This window comes from Cucurbita pepo, chromosome LG05, assembly GCF_002806865.2.
Source record: "Cucurbita pepo subsp. pepo cultivar mu-cu-16 chromosome LG05, ASM280686v2, whole genome shotgun sequence".
In the NCBI taxonomy this organism is placed as follows: Eukaryota; Viridiplantae; Streptophyta; class Magnoliopsida; order Cucurbitales; family Cucurbitaceae; genus Cucurbita; species Cucurbita pepo.
In genome coordinates this window covers 6,054,643-6,076,476 of record NC_036642.1, presented here as the reverse complement: position 1 = coordinate 6,076,476, position 21,834 = coordinate 6,054,643, and the positions used below count along the sequence as shown (strand labels likewise).

General features: G+C 37.9%; 4 protein-coding genes across 8 annotated transcripts; 1 reads left to right on the top strand and 3 right to left on the bottom strand.

Moving 5' to 3' along the window:
- The first annotated feature begins 2,715 nt into the window (after positions 1-2,715).
- On the top strand, positions 2,716-6,337 carry LOC111794445 (probable serine/threonine-protein kinase PBL19). Of its 2 annotated transcripts, XM_023676468.1 has the most exons (5): positions 2,716-3,361; positions 3,712-3,972; positions 4,168-4,290; positions 5,276-5,880; positions 6,001-6,337. In XM_023676468.1, the coding sequence occupies exons 1-4, from the start codon at positions 2,954-2,956 to the stop codon at positions 5,858-5,860; spliced, it is 1,377 nt and encodes a 458-aa protein (XP_023532236.1). In that variant the 5' UTR covers positions 2,716-2,953; the 3' UTR covers positions 5,861-5,880; positions 6,001-6,337. The 2 variants fall into 2 exon arrangements, with proteins under 2 accessions (XP_023532236.1, XP_023532235.1); XM_023676467.1 differs by having other exon boundaries at positions 5,276-6,337.
- Positions 6,338-7,706: 1,369 nt separating this feature from the next.
- LOC111794449 (probable serine/threonine-protein kinase PBL9) lies at positions 7,707-11,682 on the bottom strand. Of its 3 annotated transcripts, XM_023676473.1 has the most exons (9): positions 10,842-11,682; positions 10,614-10,754; positions 9,906-10,408; positions 9,645-9,738; positions 9,099-9,427; positions 8,826-8,961; positions 8,613-8,755; positions 8,391-8,514; positions 7,707-8,311 (listed from the first exon to the last, which is right to left on the bottom strand). In XM_023676473.1, exons 4-9 carry the CDS (start codon positions 9,694-9,696, stop codon positions 7,878-7,880), a joined length of 1,218 nt encoding a protein of 405 aa, XP_023532241.1. In that variant the 5' UTR covers positions 9,697-9,738; positions 9,906-10,408; positions 10,614-10,754; positions 10,842-11,682; the 3' UTR covers positions 7,707-7,877. The 3 variants fall into 3 exon arrangements, with proteins under 3 accessions (XP_023532241.1, XP_023532243.1, XP_023532242.1); XM_023676475.1 differs by lacking the exon at positions 9,906-10,408; XM_023676474.1 differs by lacking the exons at positions 10,614-10,754; positions 10,842-11,682 and having other exon boundaries at positions 9,906-10,576.
- Positions 11,683-13,337: 1,655 nt separating this feature from the next.
- LOC111794450 (receptor-like cytoplasmic kinase 176) lies at positions 13,338-16,643 on the bottom strand. Of its 2 annotated transcripts, none has more exons than XM_023676478.1 (7): positions 16,429-16,643; positions 15,785-15,878; positions 15,146-15,480; positions 14,829-14,964; positions 14,604-14,746; positions 14,336-14,459; positions 13,338-14,113 (listed from the first exon to the last, which is right to left on the bottom strand). In XM_023676478.1, exons 2-7 carry the CDS (start codon positions 15,834-15,836, stop codon positions 13,689-13,691), a joined length of 1,215 nt encoding a protein of 404 aa, XP_023532246.1. In that variant the 5' UTR covers positions 15,837-15,878; positions 16,429-16,643; the 3' UTR covers positions 13,338-13,688. The 2 variants fall into 2 exon arrangements, with proteins under 2 accessions (XP_023532246.1, XP_023532244.1); XM_023676476.1 differs by lacking the exon at positions 16,429-16,643 and adding an exon at positions 16,019-16,380.
- Positions 16,644-18,158: 1,515 nt separating this feature from the next.
- On the bottom strand, positions 18,159-20,945 carry LOC111794477 (triosephosphate isomerase, cytosolic). The gene is made up of 9 exons (XM_023676511.1): positions 20,754-20,945; positions 20,295-20,370; positions 20,052-20,175; positions 19,588-19,672; positions 19,322-19,454; positions 19,063-19,157; positions 18,906-18,984; positions 18,566-18,648; positions 18,159-18,459 (listed from the first exon to the last, which is right to left on the bottom strand). Exons 1-9 carry the CDS (start codon positions 20,790-20,792, stop codon positions 18,415-18,417), a joined length of 759 nt encoding a protein of 252 aa, XP_023532279.1. The 5' UTR covers positions 20,793-20,945; the 3' UTR covers positions 18,159-18,414.
- Positions 20,946-21,834: the final 889 nt, after the last annotated feature.

Genomic DNA, 21,834 nt, shown 5'->3' with positions numbered 1-21,834 from the left:
GAAATGTAGGTGGTCGTTTGTAGAGTGCTTCAAAGGGTGTCTTGTTAGATAATAATGGTGATGGCGTTCTATTTATAAGATAAACAGCCGTTAAAATGCACTCTCCCCAAAAATTAAGTGGAACCTGTGACTGAAAAAGAAGAGACCTAGCTACATTTAGGATATGGCGATGCTTGCGTTCTACGACTCCATTTTGTTGTGGAGTATAGACACAAGTGCGCTGAAATTCAATACCACAAGAAGTAAAGAATGGTTGCAAAGATAGGAACTCAGTCCCATTGTCTGATCGAACTATCTTGATAGTAGTATGAAATTGAGTTTGAACGAATTTAACAAAGTTCATTAACAAATGATGTACTTCTGACTTATGTTGCATTAAAAAAACCCAAGTACATCGAGTAAAATCATCAACAATAGTGAGAAAAAAACGCAAACCAGAATGGGTAGGAATTTTATGTGGTCCCCAAACATCACAATGTATCAGATCAAAAGCAGAATGGGTTGTTATTGAACTTCTTGGGAAAGACAACCTAGTTTGTTTTGCTAACGGGCAGATACTACAATTATGAGAATAACTCGCATTATTAAGATGCAATTGATCAGCTAGAAATTTAAAACGAGAAAAGGAAGGATGACCTAGGCGTAAATGCCACAAATCAGATGACTGAGATACTTGATGAGCTGAAGATTTGATTGGAGATGAAGAAATATGATAGAGACCTCCAAATTGTTTACCCGAGCCAATCATCTTCCCCGTAGCCAAGTCCTGCATAACACAAGAATCAGGATAGAAGGTGACATAACATTTCAAGTTATTGGTAAGTTTGCTGATCGACATTAGGTTTAAATTGAATGAAGGCACACATAAAACGTTGTTTAATTGAAGGTTAGGGCTAAGAGAAATATTGCCAGTATGTGACACACGTGCTGTCTCTCCATTAGGCAAATTTATTGCAGACATGATGGCAGCCTTTGGTTCAGTCATAACAGAAGATTTTGATACTATATGATCCGTAGCTCCACTATCGAGAATCCATGAATTAGAACTCGCAGAGTTAATAGATAATGTAGATATGGGAAACAAACCTGCAACATTGATGTGATTGTCAGAATTACCAGAAGGGTGATGATTGATTGCAGATAAGGCTTGTGCTATCTGTCGTAATTGCTCAGAAGAAAAATTTGGAATGGAATTAGGTGACTGTTCTTCTGTATTCAACTGTGAAACATCGGCCATATTTGCAGATGATCGATATCCACGGTTATTGTGTTGATTGTCTTGTCTTGTCCTTCCAGAATTATTTTTCTGTCGACACCGATCTTCTGTATGGCCCCTTCTATCACAAAACTTACAGTGAAACTTAAGAATTCGACACTCATTAATTGTATGACCACTTTTATTGCAGTGTTCACACAATTTGTCCTTGGCGAATTTTGAATATATTGTTTTCTTTTGCACTGCTGATGCAATCGAGATTTTCTCAGTAGGTTCGGAAGTTACCTGACGCTGCATCTCTTCTTGTACAAGTAATGAATAGGCTTGCCTCACATTAGGTAATGGAGACATCATCAATATGTTAGATCTCACCGTTTTATAAGACTGATTAAGCCCCATGAGCAATTGCATCAATTTGTCTTCTTCGCGTTGATCAATATGTATTTGACGTTGATTACAGGTAAATGGTGTGCGGTACGCTTCCAGTTCATCCCAAAGTGCTTTGAGCTTGGTGAAATATGTTGACAGCGCCATGGTTCCTTGTGACATCGTTGCTATCGAGTTTTGTATTTGAAAAATTGCTGGAGCATTCTTTTGTGAGAATTGATCGTGAAGATCAACCCACACTTGATGAGCTGTCTTGGCGTGAATAATGCCTTTAGCGATATCTGCTTCAACGGAATGAGTTAACCAAGATATTATCATACTGTTGCACTGATTCCAGAGTTCGAATTCGGTTGAATTTGCATCTTGGGACGGTTCCTCAATTGTGCCATCAATGAAGCCAATTTTCTTCTTGGCAATAAGAGCATGCATAACTGATTTACTCCAGGATTGGTAATTTGCTCCATTTAATTTGATTGGAACAAGTGAATATCCTGGCTGATCAGAGTGATGAATATAGTACGGATGTGTTAAATCAACATCCGAAATTTTGAAGCTGGATTTGGCTGATTCCGCCATAAAGGAAATTTTGATATTTAAGAACACCAAGATCGGTGCTCTGATACCATGTTAAGAATGAGAAATAGAAATAGAATTGGGATCGAAAGTATGATCTTCATTCAGGTTTACCACGTTTATATAGGATACAAACTATCAACTAATACCTAAAAATAGAAAAAATATATATCTAACTAAATCTGGTAAATAAATAAAATATACCGTTAATCAAATCTATACTAACAACTCCCTAAATATCTGAGATATATTCTAACTAATTATCACCGCAAAATATCCTCTTAATACTTTAATGAAATCCTAATTTTCAAGTGAGACCCTTAACAAACGGCGGATATGCGGCCATAGAAAACACGCCCTGGACAAGCATGATTGTGACGCAGACGAAAGGGTTAAATTACATTGGTACCCTTGATGAAATCCTAATTTCCAAGTGGTACCCTTAACTTAACTAACGGTAGGGACCCTCCTTCCAAGTGAGCTACCTGATCCAGTTTTGGACTTCAGCGTCTGCGTCTCGGTGTGCAACCCCTCGTGATCCTCTGACTCTCTCTTTCTCTCTCTATAACAACTATGGGCCAAAAGGAAATGGGTCTTTGTTTTCTTTGCTCGATTACCTAACGCTCTTCCATTTTTCAAATGTAAACGCTCAACCAATCCCCACTTGGTTTTCATTTCTTCTTCTCCCCTCTCATTTGACTTGATCGTCTTCTTCCTCTACCCTTTTTTCTCTTCCAGCATTCCGATTCTGCAACTCCACAACTCGTTTTTGAAGCAATGAAGTGCTTCCACTTCACCAATGGCGAGAGAAGGGATGATGAAGACGCCGTCGTTTCTAGAGTCTCCAAGGTCTCCTGGGCTCGTTCGCTAAGTATGGCTTCTAGCACTTTTGATACCAGGCGGTCCGAGTTCGATTCTGACTTTTCTAGGGATGTTTCCGACTCGATTGGGTTCGATGAGTTTTTGACTCACCGGAGAGGGAATGATCTGCGCGTTTTTTCCTTTTCCGAGTTGAGATCAGCCACGCGAGGGTTTAGTAGGGCATTGTTGATTGGGGAAGGAGGTTTTGGTTGTGTGTTTAAAGGAGTTGTTAGGGCTTCTGGTGATGATAATGGTGGCTCCAATTCCAAGTCTGATTTGAAAATGGAGGTTGCTGTTAAACAGCTCAATCGCAACGGCTTCCAGGCATGGCCTTCTATTTCTTTTTCTTCTTCTTAGTGTTCATGAATGTTATTGAATGATCACAACTTCGCATTCTCTGGTGTTCAGTATCTTGAACTTGATTGCTTCCCCTCAATCTTGTAAATTCTTGAAACGCAATGTTCGAATTCGTTGTATTACTTTTTGTTTTGAATATTCGGTGGTTTTGTTTTATTTGATTTGTCCTGATGTTCGATCACTGTGACAATCCTGTATAATTTTCCAATAAAACCCCCCAAATTGGGAATGATTCAACCGGATTATACTTGTTCATGGTTTTACAAGTGCCTTCGAGTCAAATCTGATCGAATTTTCAAACAAATTCTAGTACTCAGGGGCACAAAGAGTGGATCAACGAGGTGAACTTTTTAGGTGTGGTGAAACATCCAAATCTTGTGAAATTAGTTGGATACTGTGCAGAAGATGATGAAAGGGGAATGCAAAGGCTTTTGGTTTATGAGCTTATGCGCAAGAGGAGCTTGGAGGATCATCTATTGGTTCGAGTATCTTCACCATTGTCATGGTTGGCAAGGCTTAAAATTGCTCAGGATGCAGCTCGTGGTCTTGCATATCTACATGAAGAAATGGATTTTCAGGTACAAAATCGTGTTCTGCCTGTTCCCTGAAATAGACAATCTACTTTGCCATGATGTTTCAGATTTTATCTTCTCCTGCCATGTGAAGTAAATACAGATTTCAGATTTTGTGTCTTGTGGGAGAGCATGTGTTTGATAGTTGCTTGTGGCTATCGTTGTATTTAAGTGATTTGGATCTACTTTTGTTCGATGCAGCTAATTTTCCGCGACTTAAAAGCATCAAATATCCTGCTAGATGAAGAATTTAATGCGAAGCTTTCGGATTTTGGACTTGCCAGACAGGGTCCTCCGGAAGGAATCAGTCATGTGTCAACATCGGTATGTTTAACCTTCTTATCCTGGTTCTTGCAACTGAACTTATCATTAACTTTTGGAAATACTGAAAAATACTAAAATCATTTTTCACAATCTTCAAGAACACTGCGAATTACGTCCCCATGAAGTTCTTAATTAGTGCTGTTCTTGGAAATTGTTTGACCCAAACGTGCTAACTGATATTGTCTTTTTTTGGGATTATTGTCTTTTTTTCGGATTTCCCTTTCGGACTTTCCCTCACGGTTTTTAAAACGTGTCTGCTAGGGAGAAGTTTTCACATCTTTATAAAGAATGCTTCGTTCACCTCCCCTACCAATGTGCGATCTCACATTCCACCCCCCATCATGGCCCAATGTCCTCGTTGGCACACTGCCTGGTGTCCACCCCCCTTCAGGGCTCAACGTCCTCGCTGACACACTGCCCAGTGTCTGCCTCTGATACCATTTTTAACGGTCCAAGCCCACCGCTAGTAGATATTGTCCTCTTTGGGCTTTCCCTCAAAGTTTTTAAAACGCGTATGTTAGGGAGAGGTTTTCACATCCTTATAAAAAATGATTCGTTCTCCTCCCCAATCTATGTGAGATCTCACAATCCACACTATTCGGGGCCCAACGTCCTCGTTGGCACACTACCTGGTGTCCACCCCCCTTCGAGGCTCACCGTCCTCGCTGGCACACCGCCCGGTGTTTGGCTCTAATACCATTTGTAACGGCTCAAGCCTACCGCAAGTAGATATTGTCTTCTTTGGGTTTTCCCTTTCGGGCTTCCCCTCAAAGTTTTTAAAACGTGTCTGCTAGAGAGAGGTTTCTCCATCCTCCCCAACCAACGTGGGATCTCATATATAGTTATCCCTTTTAGGTTATTTTGCAAGATCAATTAATCATTTTCTTGCTGCACTCTTAGGCATATCTTACAATATTGCTTTAAAGCTATTTCCTCTGAAACACAAAGATGTTTCCTTCTGATAACAATGTATTTGTCTTTCAAGGTTGTGGGTACAGTAGGGTATGCTGCTCCAGAGTATGTCCAAACTGGCAGGTTGACTGCAAAGAGCGACGTGTGGAGCTTCGGAGTTGTTCTCTACGAACTCATTACAGGAAGACGAGCCGTGGAGAGAAACCTACCTCGCAACGAGCAGAAGCTTTTGGAATGGGTTAAACCATATGTGTCTGACCCTAAGAAGTTCCATCTTATTATCGATCCACGGCTCGAGGGAGAATGTGACATTAAGTCAGCACAGAAACTTGCATCACTGGCTAACAAATGCCTGATGAAGCAGCCTAAAAATCGCCCAAAAATGAGTGAGGTTGTCGACATTCTTGGAAACATCATCAGTGAATCATGTCAAGATGAAACAGTTCCTCAACCGAGTGACAACATCGTCGAAACGAAGGAAGAAACTGTGGAGGAGGCCGAAGTCGAGGCTGCTACTACTACTAGTAGTAGTACAAGGCATAGAAATAGTCATCTAAGGAAAGTTTTTGATTTTAAAGATATGGTGAGCTTGAGAAACAAATCTTTTGGGAAGTTAGATTGGAGAAATTGGACACCTGGGTTGGTGAGAACTTGGTGACAAGCTTTGCTTATTCTTTGGTAATTGCATAACAGCCCTCCATTTTCTCTGTTTTTGCCATACCTCTAAAAATCCCTTCATTGTTACATTCATTCAAATTTCTTCCCTTTTATGTGATTATATTCTCACGAACTCCAAAGAGAGTGACTGTGGAAGGAAGGAATGAAGAACAACTGAGTGGCAACGAGCGGGGAAGAGGCGTTAACCGAAGAGAGCGACTATGCTAGGAGGATGCAGGAGTGGAGTCATCGACTGTATCATGCGAGGATTGTATTGTGTTGTACTGAGTAGCGACTAGTGAGGAAGGTACTTGAGTAGGAACTTGAAAGATGTACTAATGTCGACTGAATTGTTATGCACTCGCAGAGGACTGAGGTATGCGTCGTGCGAGGAGTACACATACGATGTGGGATCTAACGATGGTATACTAAACGTGGGTTGGGCTTGAGCTTGGGCCCAACTCCTTCTCTTCTTTTATTTGTATGTAATCTAGTTGGGTCGGGTTGACATGGTCCTTTACCCACTGAACTCGTACCCAACTTGAACCGGATTGAGTTCTAACAAAAATCCATCCCAAACTCTTATATTTCGAGTTGATGTAAATCATGTCAATGTCTAGAGAACTTCTAGGTGAAGCAAGTAGGTGGAGAGAGTTAAGGATATGAAGACAATAGATTTAATGTGAGCTATGAATTCTTTAAATATCTCGCCATGATATTTTCTTTTTTAAATTTAGTATTTTCACAATTTCTTATTTTTGTAAAGTTCGGTTAAAGTTTATTGTCCATAACGTGTATCTTATTACCCCGATTGTTAGAGGTATCACTAGGAGCCTTTTGTTCATCTGATATGAACGGTGAGCTGATGACTCTCTAAGTTTAAAAAATATTCATTGAATTTTAAAAAGTAACATTAACACCCTTCATCTTTATAGAAAGAAGTTTAATTTTTTTTTTTTTTTTTTGACGAAAACTGTCTATCGACACTTTATAAATTATCTTCAAATTTGTTAGTATTTTATTAGTATTAATACTTTGGAAAGTTATTATTTTTACGAATGTTTTTTTTTAATTTGAATTAAAGTGTTAATAGTTTCAAGATATTATAAAGTTGAATGACATTTTTATTAATTTAACCATATAAATTTAATTATTTTCCAAATTAACTAAATACAAAATTTTAAATCCCTTCCATATAAAATTAAATAAATATAAAATGGAAATTCAAACTATATATTATATTATATATTTATCACATGCTGATTGATGTGACATTTTAAAGTTGATGTCATATCACTTATTTATAAAAAGCAAATACTTTAATCTAAATTATTTGTGATACACATTCTTATTATGTCATATCAGTAAGGGGTAGATTCCAAAAATAGCAAAATCACATCAATTTATTTAATAATTAATTATAAATTATAAAATAAAAATAAATTATGTCCACCCATTTGTATAGTGGATGTCTATTTTTTGGTCAAATATCAAATATTAAAATTAAATTTAATGGTTGTTTTGTCTTATTGTTGTAGCTTATCACATATAAGGAATCAAAATATCCAACCTTATAAATTATTTGTGGTTATAATATGTTTAAAAATCTAATGAATATTAATGTTGGCCTCAAAATAGTATAAGCTCTTACCCCATTCTTGTGCTTATCAGCCACATTAATATGTTGAAATCTTCATAAAAAATTCATGATTTTTTATGAATGTGACATGTTATATAACTTAGTTTTAAAAATGAGATAAATTTCGTTATTGCTCGATCTCAACTGTGCAACGAAACGACGAGAATTTGAAACGACTTTCGTTTTTTTATTTAGATTCAGTAGCTTTCTCTAGAAATCACTTTAATAATCAGAATTCGAAACGAAGTACAAACCAATCTAAGAATCACCACAGGAGGAATTACTAAAAAAACTGTACAGTTCTTGTAGATTGGAATGCATTTGCTAAATTCCTCGATTTTGTTACGAACCATCTCAATCTAGTTACTTGATCACCATCTTATGTGTGGAGTGTTGAAACAGAAGGTCGGGGGTATGCTTGAACGCTATTTGGCTTATGGGAATTATCGGCGCTATGCCTACGAGCACAACGATTATTGGTTGAGTTCCTGTTGCTGGTAGGGAGTGTGGAATCTTGTAGATGCTCGAGGTCTTTTACAATATCATTCATGTTTGGTCTAAGTTTGGGTTGAATGGATAGGCATCGTAAAGCTAAGGTAGATGCTTTGTAGGCTCCATCCAATGAATATTGGCCCTCGAGACGACTGTCAATTATTCGAAAAATCTTGCGTTTGTTTGCAAGGTAAGGTTTTGCCCATTCAACAAGATTGTGTTCTCTAGCCGGTCGATTCTTGTCTATTGCTCTTCTTCCAGATAGTATTTCTAGTAGGACAACTCCGAAGCTATAGACATCACTCCAAGTAGTTAGATGACCTAGAGCGAGTGAAAAAGCAAAGTGACAATCAGGTAAGAGATGAAACAATGCAACAAGAGTAAAAAATAATGTCGATACCTGTGGCTAGATATTCCGGGGCTGCATATCCATAGGTACCCATCACCCGAGTCGAGACGTGGCTTTTATCGCCCGTTGGCCCGTCTTTAGCCAACCCAAAATCAGAGAGTTTGGCATTGTATTTCTAAATGCAGAAGAAAATGAAGCTTATTAAGGCTATCTTCTACTTGCTTGACATTCATATGATAGACCAGAAAAGGCTTGTTTATAGCGATTACTTACCGAGTCGAGCAAGATGTTCGATGTCTTGAAGTCGCGGTAGATCACTTTTCGGTCATCACCGTGGAGAAAGGCAAGCCCTTTTGCAGCACCAAGTGCAACCTTCAAGCGCAGGCTCCATGAAAGAGGTTGAAAATAGGATCCCCCTGCAACATTAGGCAATTGTCATGAAGTTCTAATGGGAATCTCAAAGGGTATCTGATACGAAAAACTCACTTCGAAACAAATGATTTTCCAAGCTCCCTCGAGGCATGAATTCGTAAACGAGCAAACGATGCTCGTCTTCTAAGCAGTAGCCAACCAACCTCACAAGGTGACAATGAGAAAGTTGGCCTAGAAAATTCACTTCGGCCTATACGAAGAAAGAAAACACGAGATAAGTCGATAAGTCGATAAGTCGATAAGTCGAGATCTTCACAGCATAAACTTCCGAAAGATATATGCTAGAATGAGCCATCTCTACGTGTGGTTTGGAGGAGAATAACTCACCAACCACTCTCTATGACCTTGGAAACCATCATGGTTAAGCCTTTTGACTGCAATAACCATTCCTGTGCCAGGCTTGGCAGCAGCAAAGGAATGCTCATCAATCCAACCTTTGAAAACTGAACCAAAACCTCCTTCTCCAACCACACTATCCGGTCGAAAGTTCCTCGTCGCTACCTTAAGCTCGGCGAAGCTGAAGCTCTTCAAATTGGAGGACTGCAAGATTTCGCCTTCGGTTCGTGGAGTCGGTGGCATCGACGACAACGAGATCTTGCTCGTTATACTACTACCGATATCGTTTCCATCAGTACTCACAGCATTAGAGTTCACCCCTGCACAATTCGATGCATGACCTCTAACAAACTAGCAATTCTATAATCGAATCAAGACCCTCATATGAGCATTTGCAGAGCTCATTCGTTTATATTTTCAGTTCAAGCAAAGATCTTGTTGCTGGGAATTCAATCATATGATCCGTTTCTCAATGTTCACAAGATAAATTTAAAACTCTACAAACATCAACTAGACAAGAAGGAAGCGTTGTAGTACCTGTATTACATGAGTTTTCAGCTTTGATTCTGGTACTTAAGCAGACACCCATTATAAGAAGCAAAGAAACACCACAACTTTCAGAGCTTTAGCACTGTGAAGAACAATCAAAAAGAGGAAGAAGAAGAATAGAACTAAATAAGAAATCAATGCTCTACAAGATTTCATCTATGGGTGTCAAATCTTCAGCAATACATGAGGAGACAAGATAAAAGAAGCCAAACCCATATGCAGAAAGGAACAAAAAATGAAGAAACTCACATTTTTCTTCTCGTATCAGCAAAAAGAAACAAGGTCTGAAACAGAGTATTGCTCTGTTTTTCCAATACTCTCAGAAGGTTCAATGGAAGGAAGATTTGAGATGGGGGAAGCTCTGCATTAATGGCCGACTGGTCCCTGTTTCTTTTCACACTCTCAAGCCAAGGAAGCAAAGCATGTGAAAGGCTCGGCGCTTACAGCTTTGGAAGCTTTCTATTTGCTCCCTTCAATGGAAACTCAAAAATCTAATTCAATAAAGCTTTCCCGACCCCTTTTCACCTATATCATGATTCATCCTCGTGACCCATCAAATTTTTTTTGGTCTTCTCCTCCCTGTTTACACTTGTCCAACCTGCCCTTCCAATAATCCAAAAGCTACAGTCGGTTGCTGACTTCTCTTTCTTTTGTATTTAATTCAAAGTTTTCAGGCCAACCAAATTGTGAATTAAACTAATTTTCCATGGCTTTGTTTCCTCTTCTGGACTTTTCTACGTATTTGTTGGCTTCTGAAATGAAAAGTTATGTGAAAATAACGTATGAAATATTTAATTCATAAGGATGAGGCACTGACTAGGATGTAAACTATTGACCATTAAGTCAATCCATGGTAGATAAAAGATACCAAAGAACATGCACTGTACCGTTCTTATACATAAAAAAATCTCTTTTTTCAACCAAGTTGAGGAAATAATGTCACGGGAAGGGGCCAACCTGTCTGCTAATGGCTCACTTTATTGCTCTTCTTCTTCCCTTTTCGAGGCCCTTCCTTCCCTGACCAACCATCTTTTGCAAATACATTCACGAGAAGGGGCCTTGGCTGGGATATCTTCATTCAATCTCTCTTGGGATGTCCTACACTCATGAATCAAAGTTTCCTTTAAGAGTAAAGACAAGAAAAAAAGCTGAATAAAAATCTCTCTTCAACAGTAAATATAATACCTGTCCCTGTCTTCATAGGTTCTTTTCTTGTGATCGTATGTAAATGCTGCGTATTGTACTTCATTTTGTGGTCTCTGGTTTTGTGAAGCTTAAATATGATGACCCAGTTTGAAAAGGAGAAAGATCTTCATTTTGAGGATGTGATGATTTGAAAATTACAGCAAACAGAGAAGCTTTGTGTGGAGTGAAATGGGTTGTCCTTTGTTCTTCTCAGGGTTTGCAAAATCCAGAAACCAAACACTCCAAAACATGGACATGGATGCTTACTTTTGAGATTTGACTTCACTCTTGGACTTGGGAAGTCTAAATTTTGTGGGCCTGGTTGCTGCAGATAAGTCAAGCATTCATGTCAGTCAAGTGGCCAAGAGGTACCCACGGCTTATCTGCTAGGGAGAAGACTGCTGATGCCCGACAGAGCAATGAGAATCTAGCAGAGGTAAAGGATGGATCATTGATAACATTCATGAGTCGCTGACTTGGCTCGTTTCTCATTGAATATTAAAACTTAGGTATGATCTGTTCAAACTCTTTTGACTTATGAAACTGCTCAGAAAGATTTGGATCATCCTATGATCATCCTCTCGATTATGAATCTTGGCCTTCACCTGGCAGATATTGTCTGCTTAACCCGTTACGTATTGTCGTCAGCCTCACGGTTTTAAAACGCGTCTACTAGAGAGAGGTTTTCATACCCTTATAAAGAATGCTTCGTTTTCCTCTCCAACAGATGTGAAATCTTATAATCCACCTTCCCCCTTTGGGGGCCTAACGTCTTCACTGGCACATTGCTTGGTGTCTAGCTCTTATACCATTTGTAATAGTCCAAGCCCACCACTAATAGATTTTGTCCGTTTTAGCCCGTTACGTATCGCTGTCAACCTCAAGATTTTAAAAAGCATATGTTAGGGAGAGGTTTCCGCACCCTTATAAGGAATGTTTCGTTCTCATTTCCAACCGACGTGGGATCTCACACCTAAGTCTTGAACAAAGTATTGTAAACGTGTACTTGTATACTTTGCTTCCTTGAGTTCTTTGAATAACTTTTCAGTATTTTCAACATCGCCTCTCTGCCAAAACTTCAATCATTGAAAGAGTGGTTTCCAGCCATGGAGTTGACTTTCTAACTCTCTTGCTGCTGATTGCTATATTTGATCCCATCTCTAGTATTTTCATGGCGTCTTCCACCAAGCTAGCTTTCAAGCAACCTAAGCTAGAATTCAAAAGGGTGTACATTGAACCCAAAAATCCAAAAATTCGGACCAACCAACCTGAATCACAAGGGTTGGCTGGGTTATTTTCCTGGAACCGAATCTGTTCGGTTCGAATTTGGATTCAGTGGGCAAAAGCTCGGGTCAACCGATTTGCTTCATAACCATTATTGCGTTTGGTTCACCCATTTAAAGGTCTCTGTTGCCTTTTTAATGAGCCTATTTCCAGTGGTAGATTTTTCCATAGCCTCAGCAAAAGCTTCAACTACAGTGCAGCAAGGCACCTCATGTGGTTCCACTTTAGCTCGTTTCATGCCACCAAATATCATCATCAACCTTCAATATTGTGTTCATTGGCTTCTACTTTCATAAGAATGTTGTATGTAGAAATATGCAAGGGCCCTCTTATTGCTCCCTTATCTACAGATGTAATCACAAGATTGTTGAAGAGCAACTCTCCCTGATCACTCATTCCATAACCTGCCAAGAACAGAGAACAACCTTAATTATACATTTCTTTCTCGTGCTTTTTCTAGCGACTTGTCCAAGTTAACAAAAGGGGTCCTACTATCTACTAAAGCAAGTTCATAATTTAGAAGTTGCACGCAATTCTCAAGGGACAAGGCAATTCTTGCTTATGAAGCAGGTCTGGTATGGCTACATCACAGTGATTCATCAATACAAACAAAGAGAATAAACTTTAAGGCAGATAATATTACACTAAGAAACAGATTAATCAAGAAGACATTGCATCCAAATTCACTGTTTGTGCAACTTTTCAGCTTCTATATGATTTAAGCAATTACTTGGAATTACTATTTTCCAGTGTCCTGCTCTTGTTTACATCCTTATAGACATACGAAAAACTACTCAGTACAGCCAACTCTACTGTGATACAGATTAGAATTCATGACATCCAAGAAAACTGGAAATGAAAAGGGAGTTTATAGAGGGAGATGAAGATAGCTACCTCGAGTGTGCGCTTGTTCCTCTCAAGCTTCCTTAGGCGATTGATGGAGTGACATGTGTCGCCTCGATTCTTCCTGAAGGAATACACAACCGATTCTTCCTGAAGGCATACACAACCGATTCTTCCTTCGGTGTTCTCTCAATTCTCTCCATTCGATTTCCATCAAACATTCCAAGACATAACACTATATCCTTCATTGCCAGACATAATACTCATTCATGTGCACACCAAACAGGCAGCACCCCATATTCTCGGACTTTTCATGCCAACCCCAACATATCAAATGCCCCCATAAACCCGCTTCAAGCAATTTCAATGTAGCTCACAATTTCGTTCTTTTATTTCAAATGGCACCAACATAACACAACAAAGAAATACATGAAAGAGAATGCTCTTCCATTTCAGAAGCAACATGAGGCTCGCAATTGCATAACTTCAAGCCAAAAGGTAAACTGAGTTTAAACTTAGACATATAATCAGATTCTTCTCGAGTATCGTATCTTAGATAATCAAACAAAAAAATTTAAAATGAACCATTCTTTCTATATACAAACTGACCAAGTATTGCTGAGATGAAGAGATGGTAATAGCAAAAGAAGTATAATCATTCAACCATAATATGTTTCTGCCATTTTCCTAAGATCTGTTGTAAACAATCACCTGCATCTGCTAATAAACAGGGGAAACAGGAGTCGAAGGTTGGGCATGAGCACTAGGAAGGGTATCGGCATCATCAGCACTATGCCTACGAGCCATGCGGTTTTGTGTTGTATTGATCGTAGTGGATATGGAGTCTTGTAGCTGTTCTAATTCTTTTACAACCTCATTCATGCTCGGTCTAGACTTGGGCTCAACGGACAGGCATTGCAATATCAGACTAGATAACTTATAGGCTGCATCCAATGAATATTGGCCTTCGAGTCGGTCATCGATTATTCGAGCAGTCTTACGTTTCTTTGCAAGGTAGGGTTTCGCCCATTCGATGAGATTATGTTCTCTAAATGTTCGATTCTTGTACATTGCTCTCCTTCCAGACAACATTTCCAATAGAATGACTCCAAAACTATAAACATCACTCGAACTGGTTGCCTGACCTACAGTGAGTGAAAGGACAAAGTGATCAATGTTAGATACTATAAACCTTTGTTTGTTGAAAGAATACAACAAACTAAGTTGACTCGACGTGTTATAACGTAGTAGCCTTAAGTCTCTCAGACTAGTAATGATACAGAAATGTTATTTATCAGGAAAAAGAAAGCAGAATCAAGGATCCTTGACATCTGACAGAAATGTTTTCTGGTTGTGTTGAATATTACCTGCAGCAAGATACTCCGGAGCTGCATATGAGGTGCCCGAAATCCTGGAAGAGACATTGCTTTTACGGCCTGTTGCTCCTGTGCCTTTGGAAAATCCAAGATCATAGAGTTTGGCATTGTAGTCCTGAAAATAAAAGAAAATGAAGCAAGTGGCTCGACGACTATCTTTCGAACAAGTAAATATTTAACTTTAGGAGTTAGATCCCAGTTCCATGATGCCCTTTTTAACATAGGCACAAGGAAGCTTTTATTTTCACCATTGACTCACAGAATCAAGCAAAATATTTGAAGTCCTTAAGTCACGGTAGATCACTTTTCTTTCATCACTGTGGAGAAAGGCGAGGCCTTTTGCAGCACCAAGTGCAACCTTCAAGCGGAGGCCCCAAGAAAGCGGTTGAAAATAGGACCCGCCTGCAATGACAACTCGAGTGTCAAATCACAGAATATTTCGAATGTTCTTAACGCGTCGCATCGAAAGATAAAGAAAACTCACGAAGGAACAGATGGTTGTCCAAACTTCCTCGAGGCATGAATTCATAAACAACTAGTTGTTGTTCGTCCTCCATGCAGTAGCCAACCAACTTCACAAGGTGAGAATGAACAAGTTGGCCAAGAAAATTCACTTCAGCCTATAAAAGAAGGCATGACATGAGTGGATCTGTGCAGCATAGATGACAAATTTGTTTAACAAATAACTATTCTACCATAGAAGATGGTTAAATTAAGATAATCCATCTAATGCTAAAGGAAACCGATGTGGAGAAGAAAACAATTGGTACGACAACGAGTCATCTCAAAGAGGTAACTCACCAACCACTCTCCGTCGCCTCGAAAACTATCTTGGTTAAGCCTTTTGACTGCAATAGCCAATCCCGTTCCGGGCTTGGTAGCAGTTAAAGAATGCTCATCAATCCAGCCCTTGAAAACTGAACCAGAAGCAGGTTCTCCCAGAACATTAACAGGACAGAAATTCCTTGTTGCCTCTTTGAGCTCTGCAAAAGAGAAGCTCTTCAAATGGGAGGATTGCCAGATTTCGACCTCACTCCGAGGGGCAGGCAGTACTGAAGCCAATGAGATTTTGCTACTTGCACTACCATTGTCCATTCCATTACTGCTATCACTATCAGCTTTACAATTCTTCACCCCTGCACAAACAAATGCATGACCAGTAATGAACCAATAGCCATTCACTTGACTCAAAACCCTCATAAATGCACATGAATACATGTCTCAACTACTTCATTTCAATCAAAGAAAGAACTCGTGCCCATTATATGATCAAATATCAAAGAGCTCAACAGGACTTCATATAAAGGACATTATTCCATTGGAGAAAGCGAACAGGTTCAGTTAGATCAATAATAAACCTCAAAAAACTTCAAAATGATGAACAGAGTCTAAAAACTTCCACCATAGTTTCATAAAGAAGGAAAACTGGCCTTCTTATACCTGCATCATCATCGATTTCTACTACAGGTTTGGTACTCAAGCAGATGCCCATCAGAAGCAATCAAAGGGCTCTCCAACTTTCAGAGCTTTCAAGCTGATACCAACAAAAAGAGGAAGAACAAGAGAACAAGATTCAAACCAATATTCTACCAATGAAACCAAGAAGAATCTCAGCAAACCCATATAAAGAAAGAAAAAAGAAAACAACCAAAAGAACCCCAAATAGCTAGCCACCTTTCAGTGTATCAGAGTTAAGATTCTCGTTTCAAGAATTGTTTCGTTAGCAGGAAAACCAGAAGAAGACTGAATTCAATAGAATTAATCAAAACCCAAAAGCTCCTGCTAAATTTTCCCACTTCAATTGGCTAAAATACAGAAATGGGGAAGAAGGGTTGCACAGTCCCTGACGGACAGGAAGTTCGTATTAATGACAAGTATGTTGGTCCCCTCTTTTCTGTCATCACACTAAGAGGATAAGCCCACGAAAGGCTCCTATTGCAGACTGAGAGACGTTCGATTTCGGCCTCTTCAAAGAATCACAAATGGGGGAAAGAAAACAAGATTGCTGGCGACTAATCGGCACCGAGTAATCAACACGCGAGCAAACAAAAATTTGGCAGAGTAAGGGATTGGATAACCATTACTCTTTTTGACTTTTCAATCGTTTGGATTGAACACGCAGGAACACCTCGATCATTGGAGCTCGTTTTCGAGCAATGGGCCACACGTGTATCCCAATCAAGTGGCGGAAAACCCCCCATTTTAATGGAGCAGAGCAGATCAATAAAGAATTGAAGGGACCGGCACTGTGTCGGCGGCTCAAAAGCCCCCTCGCCGGCGAGAAAGCAGCAGCTGAAAAACAAAGGTCAAATGGCGGTGGTGAATCTGATGACTTGAAGACAAATTTACACCATTAATTTGTCCGTACAGTTTTTTTGGGGGCTCCAATCATGAGTGACGGTTAAGGGGTTTTTTTTTTTTCTTCTTTTAATTTTATTATTATTATTATTATTTTTTTTTTTTTTTTGGTAATGAATTTAGGTTTTATTATATAGTTTATGAAGCTTATTAATTTAATATTGTATGATTAACGTAACGAGTGACGAAAGTGACCTCAATAGGCAACTGAATATTCTTTAAATGACGTGCCATAAATTAATTAATTAATTATTAATTATTAATAATAAGATTTTTTTTTTTAATTAATTGTCATAATGATGGAATACTTTCTTAATGACATATTAGTCAACCTTTAAAATTAAAATTTGCATGATGTAGGCCTTGGGATTCATTTTTAAAAAAAAAAATTATCTTAAATCAAAATTAATAATTAAAATATACAAATATGTTAATTTAAAATAATAATAAAAAATTTATTTAAAATTTTATTAAAATTGTTTTGTTTTCCAAAGGATTTTTTTTTTTTTTTAATTGAAAAGGGAATTATAAAGGATTATTTATAATTAAAATAGGAAATAAAAATTATAATGGAAGAATAATTTTTCACATGGAACCAAACTCAAATTCTTAGTAAGACATTCTCATTTAAATTTCGAAGAAATTTAATTAAAAAAATTCAAGAAAATGAAATGAGGGCGAAGTAGGAGATGAAGACGCTAGTTGCAACACTACCCGTTTGTTCTCCTACCATGTTAAAACTATGGGTAAAATGTATTTTTGATTCTTGAGGTTCAAAATTAGTATTTGATTTAATCCTAATTTTACAAAAAAAAAACGTCATTTTTAGTCCCTGAGAATTGGTCATTCCCCGTACTTCATAAGACATACCCATTGCCTCTACTTGGTAGTAATGATCGAAAAATTACCCAAAACCTTCGTTTCATGGTGGCCTAGGTGATGAGATGTGTTTTGGGGAGTGAAAGGAAGGAAAAGTCTAACTAGACTTTATTGTTAGGTCATTCTATTTCGGTGCATGGTCTATTTAGTAGGTGTCAGTCATAGGTTTACCTTGTTCAAATAGTTGATAGGTCCGGGTGGGATCTAGGCAAGTCGAACATTGTTTTCAAGGAGTTAGGCAGAAAGAAAAGAGGCTCCTAACTAAAAGTAGCTTGTCTTGTCTTTCAAAAGGGGTAAAACAATTGAGAACAAAGTGGCGGTCGGAGTAACAACGGAGAATGGGAAGCGAGTGGTTCACTTGGATGAGCAGTAGAACCAAGAGATGAAGAGCAGAGAGACAGTAGAGAGGGTTGGGAAGAAATCCATCAAATCTAGGCCATTTCATAGCTTCAATATATTCTACCCTCCTAATCATAGTCCAAAATGGCATTTGAAGCCTCTAAGAAGGTGTTCCACATCAAAATCATTATAAAAACAAGTATGAAGGTAGATTTGCGAATTTGAAATAGGAATCAGCAATTAGAAATCTGAACGCACATATCAATATATTCTGTGTTCTGTCTGAATCAGAATCGAGATGACACCTCAATGGATCCAATCATAAACATAGTATTTTGACCTCACAGTGCCAAATTTATGTCAAAATGCATCAAAAAGGGGAGAAAACAAAACTATGATCATACAACTGCATTGAGTCTCAACTTTATTGCTCAAGAAAACAAGGATTTCCGCAAGGAGACAGACCTGTCTCATCCAATGACTCCTCAAGTCCTTCATTTCTTGACTGTAGCTGACTTGATAATGTCAACAAACTCGGGCTAGTTCAATAAAACATAAAGACGAGTCAGCAACCGAAGTTGAAGAACACAACACCAAACAAGAAAAGAAATATATAATGGATAATGAACTTGAGAGGATATCAACCTTTAGTGAAGCTCCTCCAACCAAAAATCCATCCAAATCAGGTTGTGCTGCTAATTCTTTGCAGTTTGCACCATTTACAGAACCTAAAAGACAAGTTAATGATGCAAACAAGTTAGTTCCACAGTTACATGACCTAACAAGGCATATGTGCATCATACAAGCACACAGGGTGAATATATGTTAATCGAATTAAGGTTTTTATTTGGTTGTTTCATAAAAAGTACTACCCCATCTGAGAGTTCGAGCTCAATCAGAAATAAACAGCATCAACCAAGTATTGGAATGAATGTAATACAGCATACATGTCAACAGGACAATCTGACAGGTGAAAAGGGGATACCTCCATATATGATTCTAATTGATCCAGCAACATCGGGACTAACATTGTCGCTAAACCATTTCCTCAATTCATGATGGACCTTTGGAAAAATCACAATCTTATTGTTAATTGACCTGAATCTAACTGGAACTTATAAATGTTTAAGAAGAAAGCTTACTTCCTGAGCCTGAGCAGGGGTTGCAACTTTCCCTGTTCCAATAGCCCAAACTGGCTCATAAGCCAAGACAACATTGTCCCAGTTAGAGATTTTCTCTGCACCGTAACAACCAGTGTCATCCATTTTGTACAGGGTCAATCGAAAAAATATTGAAAGCTTCTCAGCATGAGCATAAGATCAAAAACTCAACGTTCTGGGAAGTCTCACCAACCCGATCAAACATTTGCTTTCAATTTCAGAGCTAAGAAAGTAGAAGTACCTGCAATTGCCTTAGTTTGTGCTGCAACAACTTCCAATGTTGCTCCCGATTCTCGCTGCTCAAGAGTCTCTCCGACACAGGCAATAACCTTAATGCCTTGAGAAAGTGCATATGCAACTTTGTCTCCTACAAACTGTATTCAAAAATGAAGGGGGAATGGTCTTAGAATCAACATATTTTCTGATTTGAAATAATCTATTTCCACAGAATGTTAACAAAATAAAGATAGGGGTGTGGCCACTAGTCTCCATTCTAGCAGGGATTACCTCATTGGACTCGTTCAAAATAAGCCTTCTTTCAGAATGCCCAATAATAACCCAGGGAATTGCCAAATTCACAAGCATCTCAGCACTGCAAGGGAAAAGATATCAACTTAGTTGCATGGCGCACTGTTATCGTGTAAGAGTTTAAAGAACTATTCATTCCTATAAAAAAAATTAAAAAGCCCAGAAAAACATGCATGAACTGAAGTCATGAAAAATTAACCAATCTGTAGTATAAACAGAAAAGTGCCCAGCTTCAAACTTCATCATTCTTCAAACAAGATTCAGTAATCGTTCTTAAAAAGATTCAAACATTTCCAATTTTGGAAAGCATTGCATCCGTCACTTTTGGTACTAATTTCAAAAATTGGACAAAGAAGTTACGAAAAATGAATGGAGATATTAGCAACAAGCCCAGCAAGACATATTCCTGTGCAATATGAAGAACGCACAAGGTAAAATCATACCTAACTTCTCCAGTAAAAGCACCACCCTTGCGAACCCAACAGTTCTGTGCTGCAACTTGAATCTCAGACCTCAACAGATTCTTCACCAGCGAAAGAAACACAAAAGGTGGACTCACAACAACTTCTGCACAGGATAACAACATTTACAGACCTAATCAATCACTGGAAAGATCTTCGTAAACCATATTGCAAGACACATCGACAGTCATAAATCTGAAAACTAAACAAGTTTTACATCCGTACCCACAACATCTTCAGAAGGAATTTCGGCTTCATTCAACGTGCCGACAATTTTCTTCACCTCCTCGGTCGTTCCATTCTGTGAAATTTTTCATTAAATCAACAAGATTATTAGTTCAATCAAACACAATCCAGTACTCCAAATCTCCAACTCCAAAGTTCAATGCATAAACACATCAATTATATCTACCACACTCAGATCGGAAAAGTCACAGGATCCGAAAAGTCGTCAGTACATCAAGAAACCAGTAGAGAAATGAGTGTTTTCCATAAGTTCATCAGATCAAAATCAAAATCCAAAAACATTTAAACCAAATAGCTTGAAATAACAAACAAACACCAGATTTAAGATCTAATAGAACATACGGTAACAATCAAATCAAACAAGCAGCCGAACATCGACAATACAGAGACAAAATAGAGTTAAAAACAAACCAAGAAGAAATCAAATAAGAAACATACGCATTTCCAGTTGCCTCCGACGAAGAATTTCCTTGCCATTTTCTTTTCCTGAGAATTCCAGAACCAGAAATCCGATCACAGCGAAAAGCAGAAGCGCAGAAGCCCAGAATCACAGATATTTGAAGAAAGGAGCGGCTCGCAAAAAAAACAAAAAAACAAAAGAAAAAAAAATAAAAATAAAAAACCACGGGCGCTTCAAGGATCACAAAAAACCACGACCTTTACAATAACGATTTTATTTAATGCCTTTTATTTATTTATTTATTTATTTATTTATTTATTTATTCCATTTCCCCGTAGATCGGACGGATGCCAGTGGCCACAATTTTTTATTTTATTTTTTTAAATTTAAAATTTAAAATTTCAGCGTGACCGATGAAATCAGCTTTATTATCATTTAATAAAAGGAAATATTAAAAAAAAATGTCAATTTTTAAGCGAGTAAAATTAGCTGTTGAAAATAATACATTAATATTTAATTCTATAATAATCTATAAATATATATTATATAATATTTTGACTTATTGTTTAAATTGGAATCTAATTTTTTAAAATTTGTTAGTCAACAAATATTAGAAAAATACAATATTATTTTCTTGCTTACCAAATATAATTTATTTTTATAGAATTCCTCACCGGGTAATTAATAATAATAATATTCTATGCCTTGATTTTTGTTCATAATTTAGTTTTCCAGAATATTAGTAAATATCAATTGTGAATTAGAGCTAATTAATTTGGATTGGATATGTAATTAAGGAAGTTGTATTACCATTCTATTTCTTGGTGTAATCTATACTCGATTTCTTGGTGTAATCTATACTCGAGCAAACATGAATACATTTTTTTTATACCATGTCGACATTATTTTTTAATAGTGTCATGATTATGTCGAAATATGAGATAAAAGTAGGGGTTCTTGTCAAAATTTGAACATGGTAATACTCATAGTAAAAGGTGTTTGAGGGAAGAACGTGAGTTGAAGAAAGTGATGTTTGTCATACACGCTCTAATAGTTAACACCGTTAATCGATGAATTAAGTTTGGTGTAGCGTAGCAAGAGTTTAAAGAATGAAGAAGG